The 19,768-nt window shown below is 38.0% G+C and overlaps 1 protein-coding gene across 16 annotated transcripts in view; it reads left to right on the plus strand.

Moving 5' to 3' along the window:
- PARD3 (par-3 family cell polarity regulator) overlaps positions 1-19,768 on the plus strand; it is a 445,615-nt gene that overhangs the window by 292,635 nt on the left and 133,212 nt on the right. For 14 of the 16 annotated variants that reach the window (XM_064703969.1, XM_064703975.1, XM_064703970.1 and 11 more), the window contains 3 exons: positions 589-633; positions 6,850-7,077; positions 13,831-14,047. In XM_064703969.1, coding sequence (XP_064560039.1) covers positions 589-633; positions 6,850-7,077; positions 13,831-14,047 — 490 coding nt within the window. The remainder of the gene's footprint in view (positions 1-588; positions 634-6,849; positions 7,078-13,830; positions 14,048-19,768) is intronic. The other 2 variants (XM_064703971.1, XM_064703973.1) reach the window with 2 other exon arrangements.

Here is a 19,768-nt window from a genome sequence, read left to right on the forward strand (position 1 = left end):
ACCCAAGTTTTAATATTTATATCAGAAGCCCTATAAAGTAGCAGTGGCTAAGACAGGCAATCACAGTGATCATTTAAACTGATAAACCAACTGAGAATAAGTAATTGCTAACAAGCCCATCAATTTTTCTGCCGTTGCATTTAGATTCTGAAGTGCAGACTCTAGTAACCTCAAACAGTGAGTTTCGATGGCTTAAACACACAGAATTCCCTCCTCAGAATAATAAAATACTATGCAATTCCTCCTTTACAATAGTTGTGTCTTGCCTACAATCCCTAATTCGCAAACATCCTCAGGCTGCAGTCAGGTTGGAGGTGTTGACTTGTCTTGACGGGTGCCGCGTGCTAACGTGTCAATAACATATTGTACCTGCCCGTGATGTGAACGACTGACACTGCATGAAGGTTACTGGTTTGCTGCCACTTCCCCCCAGAATGTTTGCTTACTCTTGCAGTTTATTTGCATGAAGTAGGACATTTCTAAGGTCCCCTAACTTGAAAAGAAAATGTGCAAAGCAGGAGGAATGTTGAGTGCATGTGGGGCATGGGCACTAACTGGGCTAACCGTTATGCATTTACCTTTTAACAGTAGCTGACGAGACTAAGCTCAGTACAATGGATGACCAGAAAACAGGTAAGAATTGACAGTAAGGCTGTTGCTATAGAAACCTTGGTCAAAGCAGCTTACCACAATTACAGAACTGCCAGTCAAATTGCATGAAAACATGAATATTCCAGTACTTGCATGGCTGCTTTCTATTGTGAATAATCAAGTCGTACAGTAAAAGAAAATTTTTCTATAGGATAAGTATCCAGGGTAGTGTATTCAGCCAGGTCATGTAGGCAGACACCTGTTTCTGCACTTTAAACTCATCAATATTCAGAGTTGTTTGGGGTTTTTTGTCCTTTCAAAAAAAAAAAAAATTCTTGGAAAATCTCCTCCTAGCTTCAAACTGCAGTGCACAGAGAGATGATTTAGAAGAGTTGAGTGTTTGGCTATTACAGTGCTAACACAGTGCTTGAAAATAATTATTTTAATTAGAAAACTGCTGCCTTTGCCTTAAGTGGTCATCAGATACATGTTGTGCATTGAGTTGAAGATTATTTGTGCAAGTTGATTTGCTTTTGGAGCTGAAACCCGAGCATCGTAACAGAACAAAAGAATATGTAAATAGAATCTTTTCCACATACCATTCATTGTAATGTTTCACAAATGATAATGAGAAATAGCTTTCAAGGCATATTTTTATTAGTAATTAAAATAATGCACCAACTGCAATTATGAACCTTTATGATTTATTAATATAAGTTAGCTTTTGACCTGCAGAATGCTATTTTAATTAGGCTAGATCCAGAGGACACCATAACATTACTTAGCTCTAATTAGGAACAATTCACCTTTTTAACCTGAAAATATTATTTATTTTATCATGATTTGAGGAGTAGTGCATTCAATACAGAATTTACATTTACTAATTCACAACTGCATCTCTGTTTAACTGGACTGTATTACATGAGTAGGAATACTAAAAAGCTGTAAGTAATCAAGTGATAAAATTATCATTTTTATTTGAACGGATAAGTCTTCTAGCTTTTAAAACGTTGCAGAATATGGCCACAGACTTGCAGCTTTGCAAAAAAAGAATGGGTAAACAAAATCAAAATGTATGAATGTTTTGGAGGATTAAAGCCATCAGAGTGTGAATGTATGAATTGTGTTAACGGTTGTAGTAATAATTGATGCTTAGGAACTGCCTTCACCTCTGAGCATTATTCACATAAAAGCAAGTTAAAGACCAAACTCAAAATTATTGTAAATTATTTTTCATTTTCTTACTAATCTGTATAGTTGACTGGGGTGTGATTAAAATGGTTTAAACCTGTGTGTTTTAGTAAAATAACAGTCTTCAGGCTTCAAGAGTGCATAGTGATCTTGGTGGTATCAGTAGAGGGTGGTATGAACTGAGTGTAGTTTTTCTTTATGTGTAACACCTGGATTAAATTCCAAAAAAAGAGACAAGTTGGGCAACTTGGGTGAAAGAGCATGACCATGCTGTCTGGACTAGGCAGTTACATATTTTGTGCACAGCAAATGTGCTGGAAAAAAGTTTCAGTGGCTGGAAAAAAGGAAAACACCTTTTGCTGTACTTTTGTTTTATTTATCTTGTGTGCTTTTAACCAGGTTTTGTATATAAACACTGGATATCTCCCATTACTGAAGATGGATGTAGCTGTTAAACAAACCACTTACTGTAGTTTGGCTTAAAAATTGTCTGGTTCTAAGGAAAAAAAAAAAAGCTTCAAATGTGTGGTGAACTATGCTTTAATGAACTCTAAAAGCCAGAAAACTTCAACATGTATTTACTTTAGAAAAGATAAAAACAAACTCTGTTACTGTCACAGTTGGATTTAATAGTATTGGCTGAAAAGGAGAGCACAGAACTCTCCAGCTCTAGTTACTGTAATAGTTTTTTAATTATTTTTCTTTCTATAGTTCACTTGAAGTCCCTAATCCTTGCAGTGTTTACAGTTCATCCTAGAGGTTAGAAGTATATTCAGTAGCAATTGAGCATGGCTCATTTATAGAGTACCAGGCATACTATAGCTCTAGGTCCTTATTTTTCCATAGGCATGTTATGAAAATGAAAAGAAAAAATCAAATAAGATTTATTTAAATTATTTATGGATTTATTTTTACACAATGCTTTTTAATTAAACTTTTATTAAACTGAATCAAAATGAAACTGGTTTTGATGCAGTTTCTTACTTTATTCCTCTCCTGCCTTCCGCAGATGAAGTGTTGATCTCTTAGTGTCTGAACTGAACTAGAAATGGAAAAATTTATCAAATGCAATGGAGCAGATATTACCAAGTAAATAGACTCACTGATAATGTCCTTCAAGAAGGTGTTTAGAAAGTAGACTTTATGCCTTTGCAAAACTGGTTTAATGAAATCCAGAGAAGTTTTTGGCATCAGTTGCAGGTAGCATTTGACTTGACAACTCATAAAACTAATGTTTCAGAAAGAAAAAAAAATTGTCATTTAAAATGATTTAAAAGAATGTGCTGATGAAAAATTTGCTTTATAGACTAAAATTAGCCACTCTGGACAAAACATCATATATCCCTTGACACCATGGGGTTTGCCTTTGCAAATCGCCCGAGCGGATTGGTGTCACTGTAAAAATAATTACCTTAGGGTGAGATGAGGGGGGGCACAGTGAGTTGTTAAACAGCGTCAGTACAAGGGAGAAACAAAGGATAGGGATGGGGAGCAGCACACAGGCTTGGTGTGATGTCTGTGTGCTCAGTGTCCCCTCGGTGTGTGTGCCATGGAGAGGCAGCGGCGCAGTCAAGAGCTGCATGGTGGCTGGGAGGGCAAGGCCTGGCCCTTGTCCCCGAGGGCTGGGGACACAGAAAGTGCAGGGACAAGTGTGGTGGGCAGGTGACAAAGCCCTCAGGAGATGGACAGGGTGTGGGCACTGTGAGCTGTGAGGAGGATGCATGGTGGCAGTCACAGCAGGAGGAGTGCTGGGATACAGAGTGATGAATCCACCTCAAAGGATATTTGTTAGGGAAATTGTTGGAAAGGGAGATTTTGATAAACTTCAAATTTTAAAAATGATAAAAGCATCCCTTTCATCCTCAGTCATATAAATATGCTTTAGGTAGATGTGTCTTTTCCTCTGCTTTTTTCTCCTTTAAATTCTGATGTTAAAATAGAGGTAGGACTCATTCTGAGCAGATAACGCTTCTGATGATTACCACCAGGGCTGTAAAGGCTGGAAGAAAATGCTGACATTTTTGTGTTTAGAAAACAACGTTTTGATGTGACTCATAAATTTTAAACAGAGTCCTTTTTAAAGAAAGTTTGCTGGTTTTTACCAGATTATGGGTAAACGATTCACTTTCTGACTGGTGAATTCTAGTAATAAATTCTTAACACACTATTTACAGGAACCTAACTGTGTATTTTTAGAATAGTAGGTTTGCTATGAAGTAGCCATGGAAGATAGTGAAGGCATTAAAATATACATAGCTCTATGATCACACTGATAAAATTGCTTGTGAGACATTTCCCCATTTCAGATTCTGCAGCCTGTTCACATTTGTGTTCATGGCCACCCAAGTTCAATAAATATTCTTATCATTTATGTAATCCATTATTAGTTTTACGGTACTGAACATTAGGTCATATCCCAGATGGGATATCCTTTGGGAAAACACACTTACATAAATACAGTTCTCACAAAGGTCTATATTGGGTGTCAGGAAATTGAACTTTTTTTAGTGTTCTTTATGAACACAAATGGGCACATAAATGCCTTCTTTATAATTACTGTTTACAAAAGGAGCCACTCAGTAATTAGGAAAAGATATATGAGCATTTCATTTGGAAGGTTACAAAGCAGAATGTGGAATAAGGAAGTTTACAGTAAGCTGCTATGTAAGAGGACACCCTTTCCTTTTGTATATGAAATTGGATCTGTCAAACAGCTGGTTTATATACGATTGTCCCACTTCCTCTTTTTTTTTTCTCCAAGATGTTGCATTTTTTTTTCCTGTCTCATAGACAGTTAAAAAAATACAATTAAATACTTTGAAAAGTAAAAAGCAAAATAAAGTCTAATTTCTTGTGTACTGCAGGCATTAGTGGAAGAATAGCAGACTAGACCATGGACTAGAAAGTGGACAGTTTTATAGGGCACTGTCTAAATTGAAGTGCTTTTAGTTGGCAGAGAGAATATTCTGTAAAACACTCGCCTTAGACTTCAGGCCATTTTCAGAAGTTTGGCAATTCCAGACTGTAGCTTGTTTGCACAGCTGGGAAGCCACCAGCCCTCCCTGGTCCCAGCTGGCCCTGTGCTCTGCTCCCAACCATCCTCACAACCCTCAGCTCTCTAATAAGTACAGGCTGTGTGTGAGAGGGTGGCTTCTTCTAGGAGATGGGAATTCATGAAGATAAAATGTCTCATTTGTTGGGGTGCATTATTTCTGACCAAGGATCCAAGCAGCAGAACCACAGACTCCTGGGTGAACCAAACTGCAGAGCTGTGTGGACCTGGGAGGGCAGATTTTTGGTTTGTTTCTGTTTACAAGTTAAGATTAACAGTAGGGCATCTGAAGGGAAATACTTTGACAGCTGCTGTTTGAATTTATTTGATCTGAGGGATTTCAGTTTAATGTAATTGCTCAGACTTTTAATAGCTGAATAGAAAATGACATATTCACTGCCTTGCTTCATCTCATACCAAGGTAACAAATGATGTGGAGAAAATTTGCCATGCTGCTGTTCGGCATCTCTTCTGTGGGGGCAAAAAAACCCCTTTCCTCCCCAGAGAATAGTTTTAGTAGAGCAGTAGCAGTTTTCCACAGTTTAAGGTAACTTCACATACCTTTCATAAAGAACAGTGACAGATGCAGTCTCCCTTCTGTCTCCTAATTTCTTCCAGAATAGTGATAATCTTCAGAATTTTGTACTATTCTGAGATAAATCTTTAAAAGAGCTAGTTTTCCTTTTTTACACCTTTATTCACACCTATGCTTGCTAATGTACTGTTAATATTGAAAATTCTTGCCTTGGCTCTGTCTCAGTGGTGGCTGGCTGTGAAATTTATTTTTGCCAGATAAGGATGCTGATGTCAACTAGGTAACAGCCTACCACCTGTGACTGTTGTGGTGCCCCAACACTTCTTTTTTGTGCTCCCTTTGGGTAGTGAAAAAGCCTCCTACACATCCTCATATTACAGGTGAGGGCTCTGCTCTCATAATTTCAGGAAATGTAGCCATGATGATGATGTCCCACCTCATCTTGCTTTCCACTCCCAAATCCTTTAGAAAATCTAGCTAAGACTGTTCTTGCACTTCTGAATAAAATCAATAAAATGGGGTGGTTTTTGTTTTTTTTTCCCCCCTGAAAGATTCTTCCAGTTTTAACTTTAGTATGAGGTTTAATTGTGCAGTTGTGAGGTGATTTCTAGTGTGAGTGGTTGTCTAAGAACAAAAGCTGTACATTTAACCCACAAACCTGAGGATTGACGTCTGGATGCAGAAAGGCTGTTGCAGAACGCTGCCTGAGGCTTCCTTGGCACATCTCTGGACATGCTGCCCCCTCATCAGTGACAAAAGCTGCCCTCAGCCCCAGCTATAGTAGTGCTGCCCCAACAATCTCTCCTTGTCACTGCCAGGAATGTGTTTATTTGCCAGCTGGTTAACTGGTATTGCCCATCAATAATTCCACAGATTATTGTTAAGCAATTTCACAATCTGAGCAAGTCAGCTGATATTTCTCAGAAGCATTTAATTATGAAGTTGTTAGCAATTTGATGCAAGTCTTTAAAATTCAGACAAACAGCATGTTCCTTGAAGCCAGAGGTCAGGCTACTTTGCAAGACTTTTTTTTACACTAAACATGATAGGAGCCATGCCCATAATCTGCTCTCTGTTTATCAATTGCTAGTACAGAGGAAATTTTCTGCTCAAACCAAAAATAGTTAATTGTTTCGTTAGATGCTGTTAGATATGCATCTGTGCTGCTTGTGTGAGCTAAGTTTTTAAAGCCCCTTTATCATTTAAATTGTGTAAAATAATAGTAATGGATGTTGGTCTCTCTTCACTGATTTGAAAAGCCAGACATTGCTAACATTGTCAGTTCCACTGACTGTGACTTGACATACTCATTTGCTTCTGAGACCAACAAATCTGTGGAGAATTCCCTACAGATTATTGAGAGATGATGTGAATAATGTTAAGTGTGTCCCCAAAGACTTTCAGGATGGATATGCATAATCAAGCATGCCGTTCTCAATACTAATTCTAATTACTTTTTCTCCCCCTTTAAATCACTAAGGTTCCCCAACCAGAGATGTGGGGCCTTCATTAGGTCTGAAGAAATCCAGCTCGTTGGAAAGCCTGCAGACGGCCGTGGCTGAGGTGACACTGAACGGTGACATTCCCTTCCACCGCCCACGGCCGCGGATCATCCGAGGGCGAGGCTGCAACGAGAGCTTCCGAGCTGCCATAGACAAATCTTATGATAAACCTGTAGCAGATGATGATGATGAAGGCATGGAAACTCGTAAGTAAACTGTTGTTTTGCATAATGAGTGTTAATGGCATAGGTTAATTCCTTTAGAAAGTGGCTAAAGCAGTAAAGCAAAATTTTAGAATTTTAAAAGAATGGAACTAACTTCATTAATATTTAGGCTTTTTCCCCTCATTTCCCTTCATTAACAGATTGCTGCACTTTGCAGCTTTCTTCCTTTCTATAATAACAGAATAAGATTATTGGGAATGTGTTTACCTAAATTACTGTGAAAATATTCTGTAAGATGGCTAATTAAAGTACTAATGTAAACTAGAAAAAAAAATAGGTAGAAAGACAAACCCACTAAATTGATGTTACGAAAATATAGGCATCTAACTTTGAAATAGTACATTTGTAGTGTTGGGGGGGATAAAAAGAAATCACTGTCCTTTAATTAGAGTGAGTAAGGTTGGCAGATCTAATAAAATATAAAGTTAATGATCAGCTATTACCCACCCTAATGGGCATTCATTTACATTTTCAGTTCTTTAACCTGAAGTATGACCCAACATGTGGAAAATGTCATTAACATAAAAGAATCACTTCAAAGCTAACCTTATCATTATTGAACTATGTAAGAATGGGCTGGTAAAATGACAACTCATATTGAATGAAAATAGTATGAATGGTAAATTACCTCAATCAGGGGTTGTATTAAAATCATTGAATTTTTAACCTTCATGTTGTACTACTTTCAACTTGCCACACACCAGCAGAATTTTTTTTTAATCAACCTGCAGCTAGTTAGAAGTTTATGAATGAAGATGATGATGGGAAGGTTGAAGTAGTAAAGTATTTATTCTGAATTTAATGAAGGCTTAAAAAAATTTTTTTTGCTCTTTTTAAAGGTTTTAATTTCAGAAATTTGATTTCATAAGTATCATTCCCTAATACTCTTTTATAAATTACTTCTGTAACCACTTATTTTTAAAAAACTCTTGGCCTCTTTTTTTTTTTAAATCTGCCTCTTTTTAAGAGTGTTCTGAGGCCACAAGGGAGATCATTTTGCCAGTCACTTTTCTCAAAGGTACCTACAGATGGAATTAATTCTGCTTTGCTTTTCCAGCACATAACAATTTCAGACAGTAGTGAGGCTAAATGCTGGTGTGCTGCTGCTGGCTGTCAATCTATTTCTGGCCGGTAGAAGAATAGGTGTTAAAAAATGTGTAATGATCCTGCTTATTCTTACAAACTGCATGCCTGTGTTCTTTTGGGACATCAGTCCATGTTTTTATAGAAGGCCTTGTTGTTGTGAGCCCACTGATAGCAATATCCTGGTTTGAGGCTTCAGATATCTGAAGTTTATCCACAAGTTATAGATGGTTTAACTTCAATTGATCAAAAATATAGCAAAGCTGTTGTTGTGAAGCACTTTCAAGGTGAGTATAGGTTTATGAGATTCTGGTAAGGGTTTTTAAGCTTGTTGATGCAATGCATAGAGAGTAGCAAGGAAGTATTTGGAGCCCTTTGGATCCTTCCCATGGGAGCAGCGGGGTTGCAGCTTAACTCCTGCAGAGCCCAGCCCCAGGCAGCTGCGTGCTCACTCCCCCACCAGAGGGACTGGGGAGAGATTTGGAAGGGTGAAAGCTGGAAAACTTGTGGATTGAGATATAGTCAGCTTCATAGGAAAGCAAAGGCCACACAGACAAGCAAAGCAAAACAATTAATTCACTGCTACCCATGGGCAGGCAAGTGCTCAGCCATCCCCAGGAGAACTGGGCCCCATCGTGTCTGCTGTTACTTGGGAAGGCAAACACCATCACTCCAAATGTCCCCAGCTTCCTCCTTCTACCCTCAACTTAATATCCTGAGCATGATGCCACGTGTTCTAGAATATCCCTTCTTTGGTCAGCTGGGGCCACCTGTCCTGGCTGTGTCTCCTCCCAGCCTCCTACACATCCTCAGCTTCCTCACCACTGTGTCTGTACAAAAAGCAGAAAAGGCCTTGGCTCTGTGTAAGCCCTGCTCAGCAATAACAAAACATTTCTATATTATCAACCCTGTGTTCAGCACAAATCCAAAACACAGCCCCATAAAAGCTACTGTGAAGAAAAATAACCCTACCAGCCAAAACCAGCAGAAGCTGGGACCAGACAAAGCCTTCTCACTGAAATCAAAATGTCATGGGTGAGTCTTTGCCCTCATCTCTGGATGAAGTTGTCTCACACCATGGACCAAGAACCATCTCATGTCATGAGAGAGCAAGAGCAAGGCTCCATGCACCATATCTGCATGGTGAAGAAGAGCTGAGCAAAGTGTGACCAAGCTGTGTGTGTACAACTATGCATTTTGTTGTTCCACATATGGCAATGAAACACCCAAGTAGTATTCCAGAAATTTCAAGTGCCAGATTCATAGAAGCAGATGAGTAGCAAAGCAAATGTAAGAAGTTGATTGGACAGAATTCAGTCCTTGAGGATTTTTGCTTCTCGTGGTGATGGAAGAAGCTTAAGAGCTGTCCCAGCCCTTTGTCACCTGCCTTCCTGAAAATGTCTGTATCTGCATTAAACCTAAAAGCACTGTAGTCTGCTTCACTTTGTGTAAATTTTATGTGGACTTGAGCTTCCAGAGAATTTACCAAATGGTGTCTTCAGCTGGACAAAGTTTGGGCACATATGAATATGTAGGAGTTTAACAATCTGGATCTAATGTAACTAATACCTCACTGCTGCCATAACAACGTTGCCTAAGTTTTTTTGAAATTGTATTTAATTATTCCATAATTGTTTGAAATTAGAATGTGACTTTCTGTCATTATAAAACCCAGGCAAACATGCTGGTGATCAGTTTGGTGATGCATTTGAGGTTGGATCCATTTGTCTTGCTTGAATTTTTTTTGCCGTTCTCCAAGTGTTTCAGTGCTAGAAGTGTTTCTTTGTCTTCCAGACAGTGACCCACTTTGGATTAGCAAATAATAACACTGCAATGTATTTTATAGAGGAGTACCTAATATGTCATCATTCCATACACAAAAGCCATAAAGAATACAGGTAGCATATGAGACAAAGGGACTGACTCTTCTAAATGTCCTTGCAACAATGTGCTATTAAATTACTAAGTGTAAGATTAAAATCAGATGACACTGACTGGTTCAGAGGTAACATTTATTTATTTGAGAAGATGTGTGTGAGTTTTAATGGCTATAAAGAAGGAGCATTTGTGGAAAGAGATGTGGGTGTTCAGCTTTTACAGATAATTTTTCCTGGTTTTGGGGTGTTTTTTGTTGTTTTTTTCCCTTTTTTTGAGTTTTTGTTTTGGTTTTTTTGGTTTTTTTTTTGGTTTGTTTTTTTCTTTAATACTTGAAATAGCTGACTAGAAGCAAAATGTTTATCTTTAGTGGCATGAAGAAGAACAAGGAATTTTGATTGGGAGAGATCAACAAAGCTTTCTAATCTTTTGCTGAATCTTAATTGCTGGAATCTAGGGCTGTATTAAATATCACAATAAGAGGCCTAGAAGCTTAGTGGCAAAATAGTTTCACATTAAGTAGCTTTGATTCCTCATGTGCATCTTTTCCATTTTATGGACTAATTAGGAGAATAGCTTCATAATACCTGTTTGTGTAGTTCTCCATACTGCAGTGTGGTTCATGAAATGACACTAGTGTTCAGTTTAATTGATGTTTAAAGTATACTCCAATTTAATTTTTTGGCTTCAGCATCCTGAATGGAGAGGCAGGAGGTTGCAGGAAAAAAAGGAAATAACAGCACCAAAACAAATACATCCTGCGTTTTGCAGTAACCTAATGTCATTACTGCAACATAACAAAAATTAGAAGTTTCATTTGTAGCCTGGGTTTGAATTTTAATTGAGCAGCATTTGCATTTGTTCTAAACACTAGTAATTATGTGTATGTTAATTGCAGGATGACTGCACTGCATAAAAGTAAAACAAGCTTCTTCATGTCAGGTCCTTTTAAGAAAACTGGAAATCTATTTAGTTCAGTGGAGAGACCAGTGTTTACTCCAGGAGAGCAGGCATCCCAGTTCACAGGCCTCAGTCTAAACTACTGAGTTAATTGCAAGCAAACTGTGTATGATAGACAAATATTAATTGCAACACTAATGCAGAAAGGAGACATTGTTCTCATGGAACGTACAAAATAAATAGCAAGTGGGAGCTTTGTGTTCTGATTCTGGCCAGGACAGGGCTGACTATGGCCAGGACCCAGAGGTTATTCCATACCACCTCACATCATTTTCCAGGGACAGGGGAAGGGGTCCCTACCAGGTCCTGTAGAGTAGTGGACGGAAGAGTCAGGTGTTGTCAGGGGTGAGAACTTGTGGGCCAATCATTCTTTCCTTTGTGCCAATCGTTCTTTCCTTGTGTGCCAATCATTCTTTCCTTGTGTGCTCTTTCATTCGTGGTGTTGCTGTTACTGTTGGTTTTCTTATCTCATTGCTGTTTCCAGTAAATTGTTCTCATCTCAGCCTGTGATCTTTACCTTTTGTGCCTCCAGCTGTTCTCTCCATCCTGCTGCAGGGGCAAAGGGGAAGGGAAGGGGAGCGGGTGGGTGGCACATGTTTTGGAGAGTCTGAGTAGGACCACCAAACTGGGGAGTACCCTTCCTAAACCATGACACACTGTTGTGGCAAGTTGTTCTGCAACTCAGCATAGCACAGCAAACAATATATATATATGTATATATATATATATGATTTATTTAATGTATTGTTATGTGACTATGAACAAACATAGGTCAAAACTGATTCATCTTTAAAATTCTAGCAGTGAAGTTCCAAGTAAACAGTTGATCTCAAAATTTGTCAGAAATGTCATACAGTTTTTTTTTTTTTGCTAATTATATTCGTTTGCAAGTACAGTCTTTTAAATGTCTAGTTAGAACAGATTGTAGCTATAAATTAACATGTAAAAAATTAACATTTCTATTCCAAAGTGTTTTTCCACAATTCTTTTAATAATAACTAAATATCATTCCAGACACTGATTAAGAAGCGCTGGGACCAAAAAAAGTACAAGAACAGCTAGTACAGAGGCATGCATAGGACCTATTAGTTTCCTAAAATACAATAACATGGATATTAAAACTGTATCTACAGTTGAGAAGCTGCTGTATCATCTGCTTTACTCATAGCAGTCCTGAATTAAATGCCAAGGCCTGGCCACTCTGGGGGTTTGTACTTGAGAGTGCTAGTTAAGATTCAAAAACAGTTACTAATGTTGAGATGTATCTGGCATGGTATATTTTTCTTGAAATATATCTGTGTGATCATCCAGGGCTGGAGAGTATTTATAGAAAACTTGATATTTGGTGAATAAGTGCAAAGTCTATTGGACACATCTGTGGATTGTAATATTAAGGAATAAAGAGTATTTTGCAAGCAACTTTCTGAGAGAGAGAAGACATATTGAATGGCTTTCTGTCAGTGATTTGTAGACTTTTCAGGTTCAATGATTTACTTGCAAGGTGAAGATGAATGATGACGGAGAAAAGCAAGTTTATATTCTACAGTAGTCTACATATGAGAAATTTCTGAAGAATTACTCTCTTCTGTTGGCTGTAAAAGTGGTGCTAAGATCTTGAACAATATTAGCAGAATAATATTAAGAAGTAATAAATATAGGTGAAACTAAAAAACATTTTTTTCCTTCTATAAGCCATGACCATTTCAAAATCTTATTGAGTACAAAAATTCTCTTTCTTTTCCATATACTGTAAATATATAAGGCAAGACTGTGTTTTTTTCAAATTATACTGCCAGAAGTTGTTTGGAGCCTTTGTATTCATTGGAGCTACAGGAGGCAACACTAAGTATGCATCTGTGATCCTAATTGCTGCTTTGTGCAGTCTGTTGGAAAGCTGGGAGATGGTTGGAGCCCTACTTAAATGTGATGATATAAAATGTTAGAGCTCATGGAAAGTCCCAGCTTCACAGGGCATGCAGTGCAGTGTTCTGACCCACCAGCTTGAAGTGTTTTATTTCTTTCTTACTAAACTACTGAAGCAGTTTTCTGGTTTTCAGTGGATTTTTCTTCTTTTAGAAATTTTTCTTTCAAACTTTCTGAACTACATGTGGGCTGTTAAATCTAACCTTGGTTGTGCTTTAGGACTCCTGGTCTTTGATTAGAAACAGACAAGCAGCCCTTAAAGTATTTAACTTGTTCCACTGGATGAAATCTCCCCACCTCAACCTCCCAGGCTGCCCCATCTCAACCAAGGATAACACCAAAAATAACAATCATGGTGCATGATGTGTTCTAAATGGCTCCAGCAAATGAAGAAGCATAACTAAACTATTATGTTACTTGCAGAAGAAAAAAAGTCTGTTATGGCTTGCATTGAGGTTTAACACTCCCTAATGACTTTCATATTTTTATGAGAATATAACTGAGAATTTATGGACAAGGCATGCTGCACTGGTGTTGTTACTTCTTGCAGATATTTCTACATCTCTCCTCAACTGATTTAGATACTGAAACAAAATGGACCAATTAATATCACTTTGCTAATTTTCTTTATTAATCCATACGTTATCCAGAGTACCCATAAAGTGCAAATTGTGTTTTGCAGAATGGTCTGCAAAGGTGAATTCCTTGCTTTTATGAGTTTAATACTTCTAATGAAGACTCTTGGAAAACTATGTAAGCAGATACTGATTAAAAAAAAAGAGTTTATTGTGGTTTTGCATATATCCTGCTTCAAAATACGTTATGGAATATACCAAAAATCTGTTCTTTTTGTTTGTTCTTATGTCACTGATGTTTCTTAATATGTGCTTTCAGTGGAGGAAGACACAGAGGAGAGCTCAAGATCTGGGAGAGAATCTGTGTCCACAGCAAGTGATCAGCCATCCCACTCATTAGAGAGACACATGAATGGAAGCCAAGATAAAGGTGACAGAAAAAAAACTGGAAAGGAAAAGAAGAAAGATCGAGATAAAGAGAAGGATAAAATTAAGGCAAAGAAAGGAATGCTGAAAGGCTTAGGAGACATGTTCAGGTAGGTACTTTGCAATAAAATGTAGAATGAATTATAAAAAGAAGTTTGTTTTTCTAATTAGTCATTATTGTAAATTCTTGCTGAGGCCATATTTTACTATGCAATTCCATACACGATGTATATAGGCTGATCTCTCAATTTTTGAGTCTATGGATGGTGTCATAAAGGAGAAGCAGCTCAGAATGAAAGAGAAGGAGATGGCTGGCAGGCCAAAGGAAAGGAAAGGCAAAGAAAAAAGTAATTTTAAGCCACAGACTGCTTGGTTTTGAAAGAGTCTTTGGTGATGTCTAAGTAAGGCACATATCCTTTGACAACTCAAAACATTGGGGATTTTGTTTTATTTTTCCCCTTTAATACTGTACCCAAAGCTTATGTGTTGCTAAATGAATGTTTTTCTTTGCTTTACTGTTAAGACTATTGGTATCATGAAGGCAGGATGTGAAAGAGATTAATCAGTTTGAGACTGAGAAACAGCGTGCTTCTCTCAAGGAAGACAGGATCTAAGGTTGTGTGCTCTGAGAATCCATAGAGAACGGGTCAGTGAAAACCTGATTTACCAAACACTGAGTTCTTTTTAAAGGAGTCATCTCTCCAGCAGACATGAGTGAGCTGAAAGGAGCACACTGCTGAGGTACACCCTGCTGTTGTGGGTAAATGTTGTAACATGACAAACATCTTTGATCACTTGTGGAAAGGGGTGAGAGAGCAAGAAAACCAGTCCTTCTTTTAGCCAGCTAGAGTAAATAAACACATTTCAAAGAAAAAGCAATATTAAAGCAGTGGTTGTTTTGTTATTTAATTTTAAAGTGAGGTACTGGTATTATTTTAATTATTTTTTAATGATTCTACTCTGAAAGTGTATAAGGGGAGTTTCAGTTAACTTTCATCTCATTACTTTCTTTATCCTGTAAAATATTAGTTTAACATGTGTTGTAACTGTGCAGCTTCTTGAGAATTGTTCTGTGACTGAGAATGATATTATGAGAGTAGTAAGTAGAAAAAGTGGTTAATTAGGAAAAAAAGTAGTTAATTTGAAAATACAGTTTTGAAATCTGCTTTAGGAAACACTAAATAATAGCAGGCTCTTAGACAGTGTATGTCATAGAACAGAAGAAGAATTATAGGAGATTGTCCCTCGTGTCAGGTAGGAAGGGAGTCCTTCAGCCTGCAAAGCCCATGGGGATGCCCTCATCCTCTGGATATTTGCCTGCCTCAATTCAAGCCTGGAGCAGAGCATGGCACCCCACTCTGGCAGAGTGTGGAAGGCAGGAGATGTGAAATGCTGACTGATTCTTTTCTGCACTCTGTCATTTTTAAACAGCAGAAATGCCAGGTAAAATTGAGGCACAATATGCATGATAAATCCTATAGGCTCTGAGTAGTAGCATCTTGGATACCTTGAGTGTTGTCTTGTGAGTTCAGTCACAAAGTTTTTACAGCATCTAGAAAACTTGGGCAGCTCCATGGGCCAGGCAAGGTAGCCTTTTCTGTGTGCTTGATAGAACACTTCTGAAATGTCTAATTTGGAAACAACACTCATTTGAGTGATAGGATGATCCAATGCTTTGTTGTTTGCTCTTCATAACAGTCAACATTTTCTTGAGGTTTTTTTCCTTCACTACCATTTCTGAGTGAACTTTACTTTTCAGTCTCTGCTTAATTAATGTGAGAGCTGTGCTGTCTGGATATGGCTGGCTCCTCCTGGATCTGTAAATTAGCTTGCACCTTGTCAGCCCACACAAGAGAGGTGTTCCTGGCAAGGAAGAAAATGGTGATTGAGAGAATTAAGCATTATGTCTCATTTCCACTTGGTGCTTGATTTGCTTTGTTGACAGGCTTCTCAATAATGTTTGAGAGAAGGGCTTTGTTATGTCTGCAAAATAAGCTACTACTTCTACCTATAACATGTTTTGTTTTTCTGTACATTTGACATATATCATAGATATCAAGTAATCACTGAAAGAAGTTGTGTGATAGAAAATAATGATGACAGTAACATTTAAAATTCAAACCAGGATCAAAGCATAATTGGATGTTTTAGTTCTGCACAACGTTGTAATTTCTTTGTCGTTCTTTTTCTTTTCTCCTTTTTCACTTTTTTCTTCCTTTTCAGTGCTCTAATTTTTAAAAAATATTTCTTCATTAGGTTGTATGGTCAAAAACAATTGTGGGATGAAGTTGCTATTAACTGACACTTTATTCCAAAAAGTATGTCTGTATTTAGCCAAAGAGCTTTTCATTACCTATATGCAAACTGGCATCTCATAAAGAAGAGTCTGTGTGATGTATAAAAATAAGTCTCCTTGTGTTCAGTAAAAATCTTAGGATTTACTACTGGAATCTTCATTAAACTCTACTGTGAGATGGAAAGTCTCACTAGAGAACCCTAAGTTACCTTTATCCTTCAGCATCTAGTCATCATTTCCAAGAAATCCCTGGATGACTGAGATAAGAAGTCAAAATCATAAGTAAATCTTCTAAACACCTCCATTGTTTTGCTGCTTGTAGTAAAGAGGATTGACAGAACCTTGGTGTAGAGCTGCAAACTGCAAAACTGTGTGGCTCTGGCACACACAGCTCCTGATATTTCCAGAGACCTTTGCTGGCATTGGGCTGTCGACAAGCTGGAAGTTCACCTTCTGACTGTGACATAAATCTGCCTGAGCATATGTGTATTTCAAACTGACACTTCAGGACACAATGGATTATTTAATTGTGCCATTTGGCTGAGAAGTCTTCTCGCAAATGAAAATAGGACAGAAGTTAGCCTAGAAAAGTGTTGAGCAGAAATATTGGTCTATTGGAGGAGAGGCAGGTGCTGCAGTGCTTTGCTTAAACCTGAATCTGTTTGTTTTATCTGAGTATTGGAATCATTCTTGTCTTAGCCTTTCAGGAGGATCATGTGCCAGATCCTGTGGCCTGTGAAATGCTGTGCAGCTCCTCCTTCTTCAGTCAGAGGGTGCCTGGATGGCCACTGCCAGCTGAGCAAATAGCTTTTGGGAAGCTGAAATGAAGTTCTGCTAGCTTTTTTTCTCACTGCTGAGAAGCCTTCATTGAATATATGTATTGACATCAGAAGTTTATAAAAATCTGTATGCTTCTCCAAATGCAATATGAAATATGTTTACTCATTTTGAGTCTGATTTTATTTTTAAGTAGAGATTTTGTTTCTTGATAAAAATTAACCTGACAACACCAATCACTTGTTGAAGAAGTTATTATAGTGCTGCCTTAAGGAAGAGTCTTCACAGTTTCAAAGAGTGTGCCTGTAATTAGTGCTGGTAGATGTACATTAATTTAATGGGTCTCTGTGTTGTGCAATTCTTTGACATTCCTCTCCTGACAGAGAAAAACGGTATATGGTGCATTTTTCCTCTTCCTTTTGCCCCTACTGTGTACAGAGTATTTCTATGAAAGTTTATCCCCAGAGGATATGAGAGAGGAAGAGTTGAGATTTTACATATGAAGATTTCAGATGATGATGAAATGACACATCTGCTGTGGTGTTACTTCACTGGCAGTCCCTTTACTTAATTCATGCTTCTTCCCAGTGTGCAAGCTTGGATAAAGTTAGATGGGTGACTGAACTGATGATACAAAATATGTCCAGCAAATGGTCAATCTCAGGACAGGATGTGTCTGAGGAATAACATCTTTACGTGAAAATGAACTTCCAAGACGTTGAGAATAATGAGGAGAAAGAAGCAGCTCTGGGTTTCTAAAGGCAGGAAAGGGAATAGTAGGGAGACTAAGCTAGCTAGTCATGTCTTGCTAAAAATATCTAGGGACAGTCTCTACTGAAAAAATTAACCCTTGATATGACTGGAGAAAAATGGCTTTGAAAATTCATAGGGTATGTTTAGATTTGTGTGGGGAGCAGATGATGAGAACAAAAGATGGGGAATATGACTTGTGTCTTAATCTTGGGTTTCATCAAGAAATATCTGCAGCAGTTTTGGGGGTCATTTATGTAATAGAGGTAATGTAGTTTGAAGCATCTGTGGAAAAATATGTTATATAAAGTAAATAAATTTTCTACCATAGGAATTAGTACCTGAGTCACACATAAACCTGACTTTCCAGGAGAAAGTTTATGGAGAACATAAGCACTGTGTATTGAGCTTCACAGAGGAAGACTGTATGCTCAAAATTAATCATATGCATAGATGTTTTTTGTATTGGAGGTTGCACATTTTAAGATCTGGCCTGTTATATTGATGGAGATGTAAAGTCATAACATATGGTGATCCTTAATTCCCATTTTAAGTGTTGTAGCACATAGGTGGGTAAATCAATGCACTGAATAACCAATGCAAATGTAATATCCCCAGATTACCATTAAAATCTAATCCTAATTGGATTTAATTACATTTCAAATGATTACTGTGAGCCTTGCAGTGTTGCATCTTCCAGTTCTATGAGAGGAAATAGATAATTCAGTTTGCAACCTTGTTTAGCTGAAATCAGATATACTGCTGGCTGGTTTTATCCCCCCACACAGCTGTTTCCAAGGCGCACTGGACATGTCCAGATTTATAAACATACTATTTGTAGCTCTGAATTACACATTTCAACCACATGAGCTATCTGAGACCACTGACTAGGCATTTGGGAGAATAACCTATGTGGATTACTGTTGCTTGTTACATGACTTCCTTGTATTGCCTATTCTGGTTTTCATTTAAGTTTTCTCATTGTAATGTCTGTGAGGAGATGAAAAGCAACTCACAAAGGTTATACCACTGATTTGGTAATAACCTTCTTTCTCTTTCATTTAATAGCAATCTTCAGACTTTTAACTGAGCACAATAACTAAAACATGTCAGAGTTGTGTAAAATACTGTTGAATTATATCCTAATCAGCAGGACTGGCAAATACTTTGAACTTGATAAAACAAAATCGGTGGTCTGATTTCTGTCATTCAGTAGCTTAAGATGCAGCAATAATGACATTTTCCTTGGAAGCATGACTAATAGGACTTTGTATTGGTGAATGACACTTACTGATATATGGCCTTAATAGAAAACATGGGAATGAGCTCTGAAAGTTAGAGGGTTTTTTTTCTCGAGTGCTCATGGAATAAAACACGATAAATCTTGAGCCTTGGAACACAGAGGAGGAGGTTAGTGCTTAAACACCCATCAGCTGCACCATTTCAAACTTGGAAGCTCATTGTTGCACGCTGAGTTGTGCCTGGGTTTGCTAATGCTCATAAAAGAACGCTGCCGACAGCTTGTGCTGCTTGTGCTGAGACTTCCATCAGAAACGCTGAGCTGGGTCGTTGGTCAGGTAAATGGAATCTGGGGCCATTTGTGCTCTGGCTTTTGCCTGCTGCTATTACAAGCCAGCTGGCACAACTGTCATTAAGTCCACATCTGCTTCCCCCCTTCTGCCACCAGCTAGAAAATGCGTGGCTTACTGTAAATCCTGGATGCAGGGTCTAAGCAGGATATCCTTTCACTTTAGAGGAGGAGCACCGACCTCATCCTGTCTGCAAGCTGGACACTGTTGATGCACCTTTTCTGTCTCCTCTGGGCTACTTTGTCCTGATCCATTTTCAAAGTTTCAGCTGACCATTGGGACACACAGCATCAGAAGAGCCTTGCAAATGAAATCAGCCATGCAGCAAATTGTCATCTTTGATGCAGACGATTACCCAGGACTTTTACAAGGGTCTTTCAAAGCATTTTCATATTCTTCACTTACTTCTTTCCAATTAA

Source organism: Zonotrichia leucophrys, chromosome 2 (genome assembly GCF_028769735.1).
Source record: "Zonotrichia leucophrys gambelii isolate GWCS_2022_RI chromosome 2, RI_Zleu_2.0, whole genome shotgun sequence".
In the NCBI taxonomy this organism is placed as follows: domain Eukaryota; kingdom Metazoa; phylum Chordata; class Aves; order Passeriformes; family Passerellidae; genus Zonotrichia; species Zonotrichia leucophrys.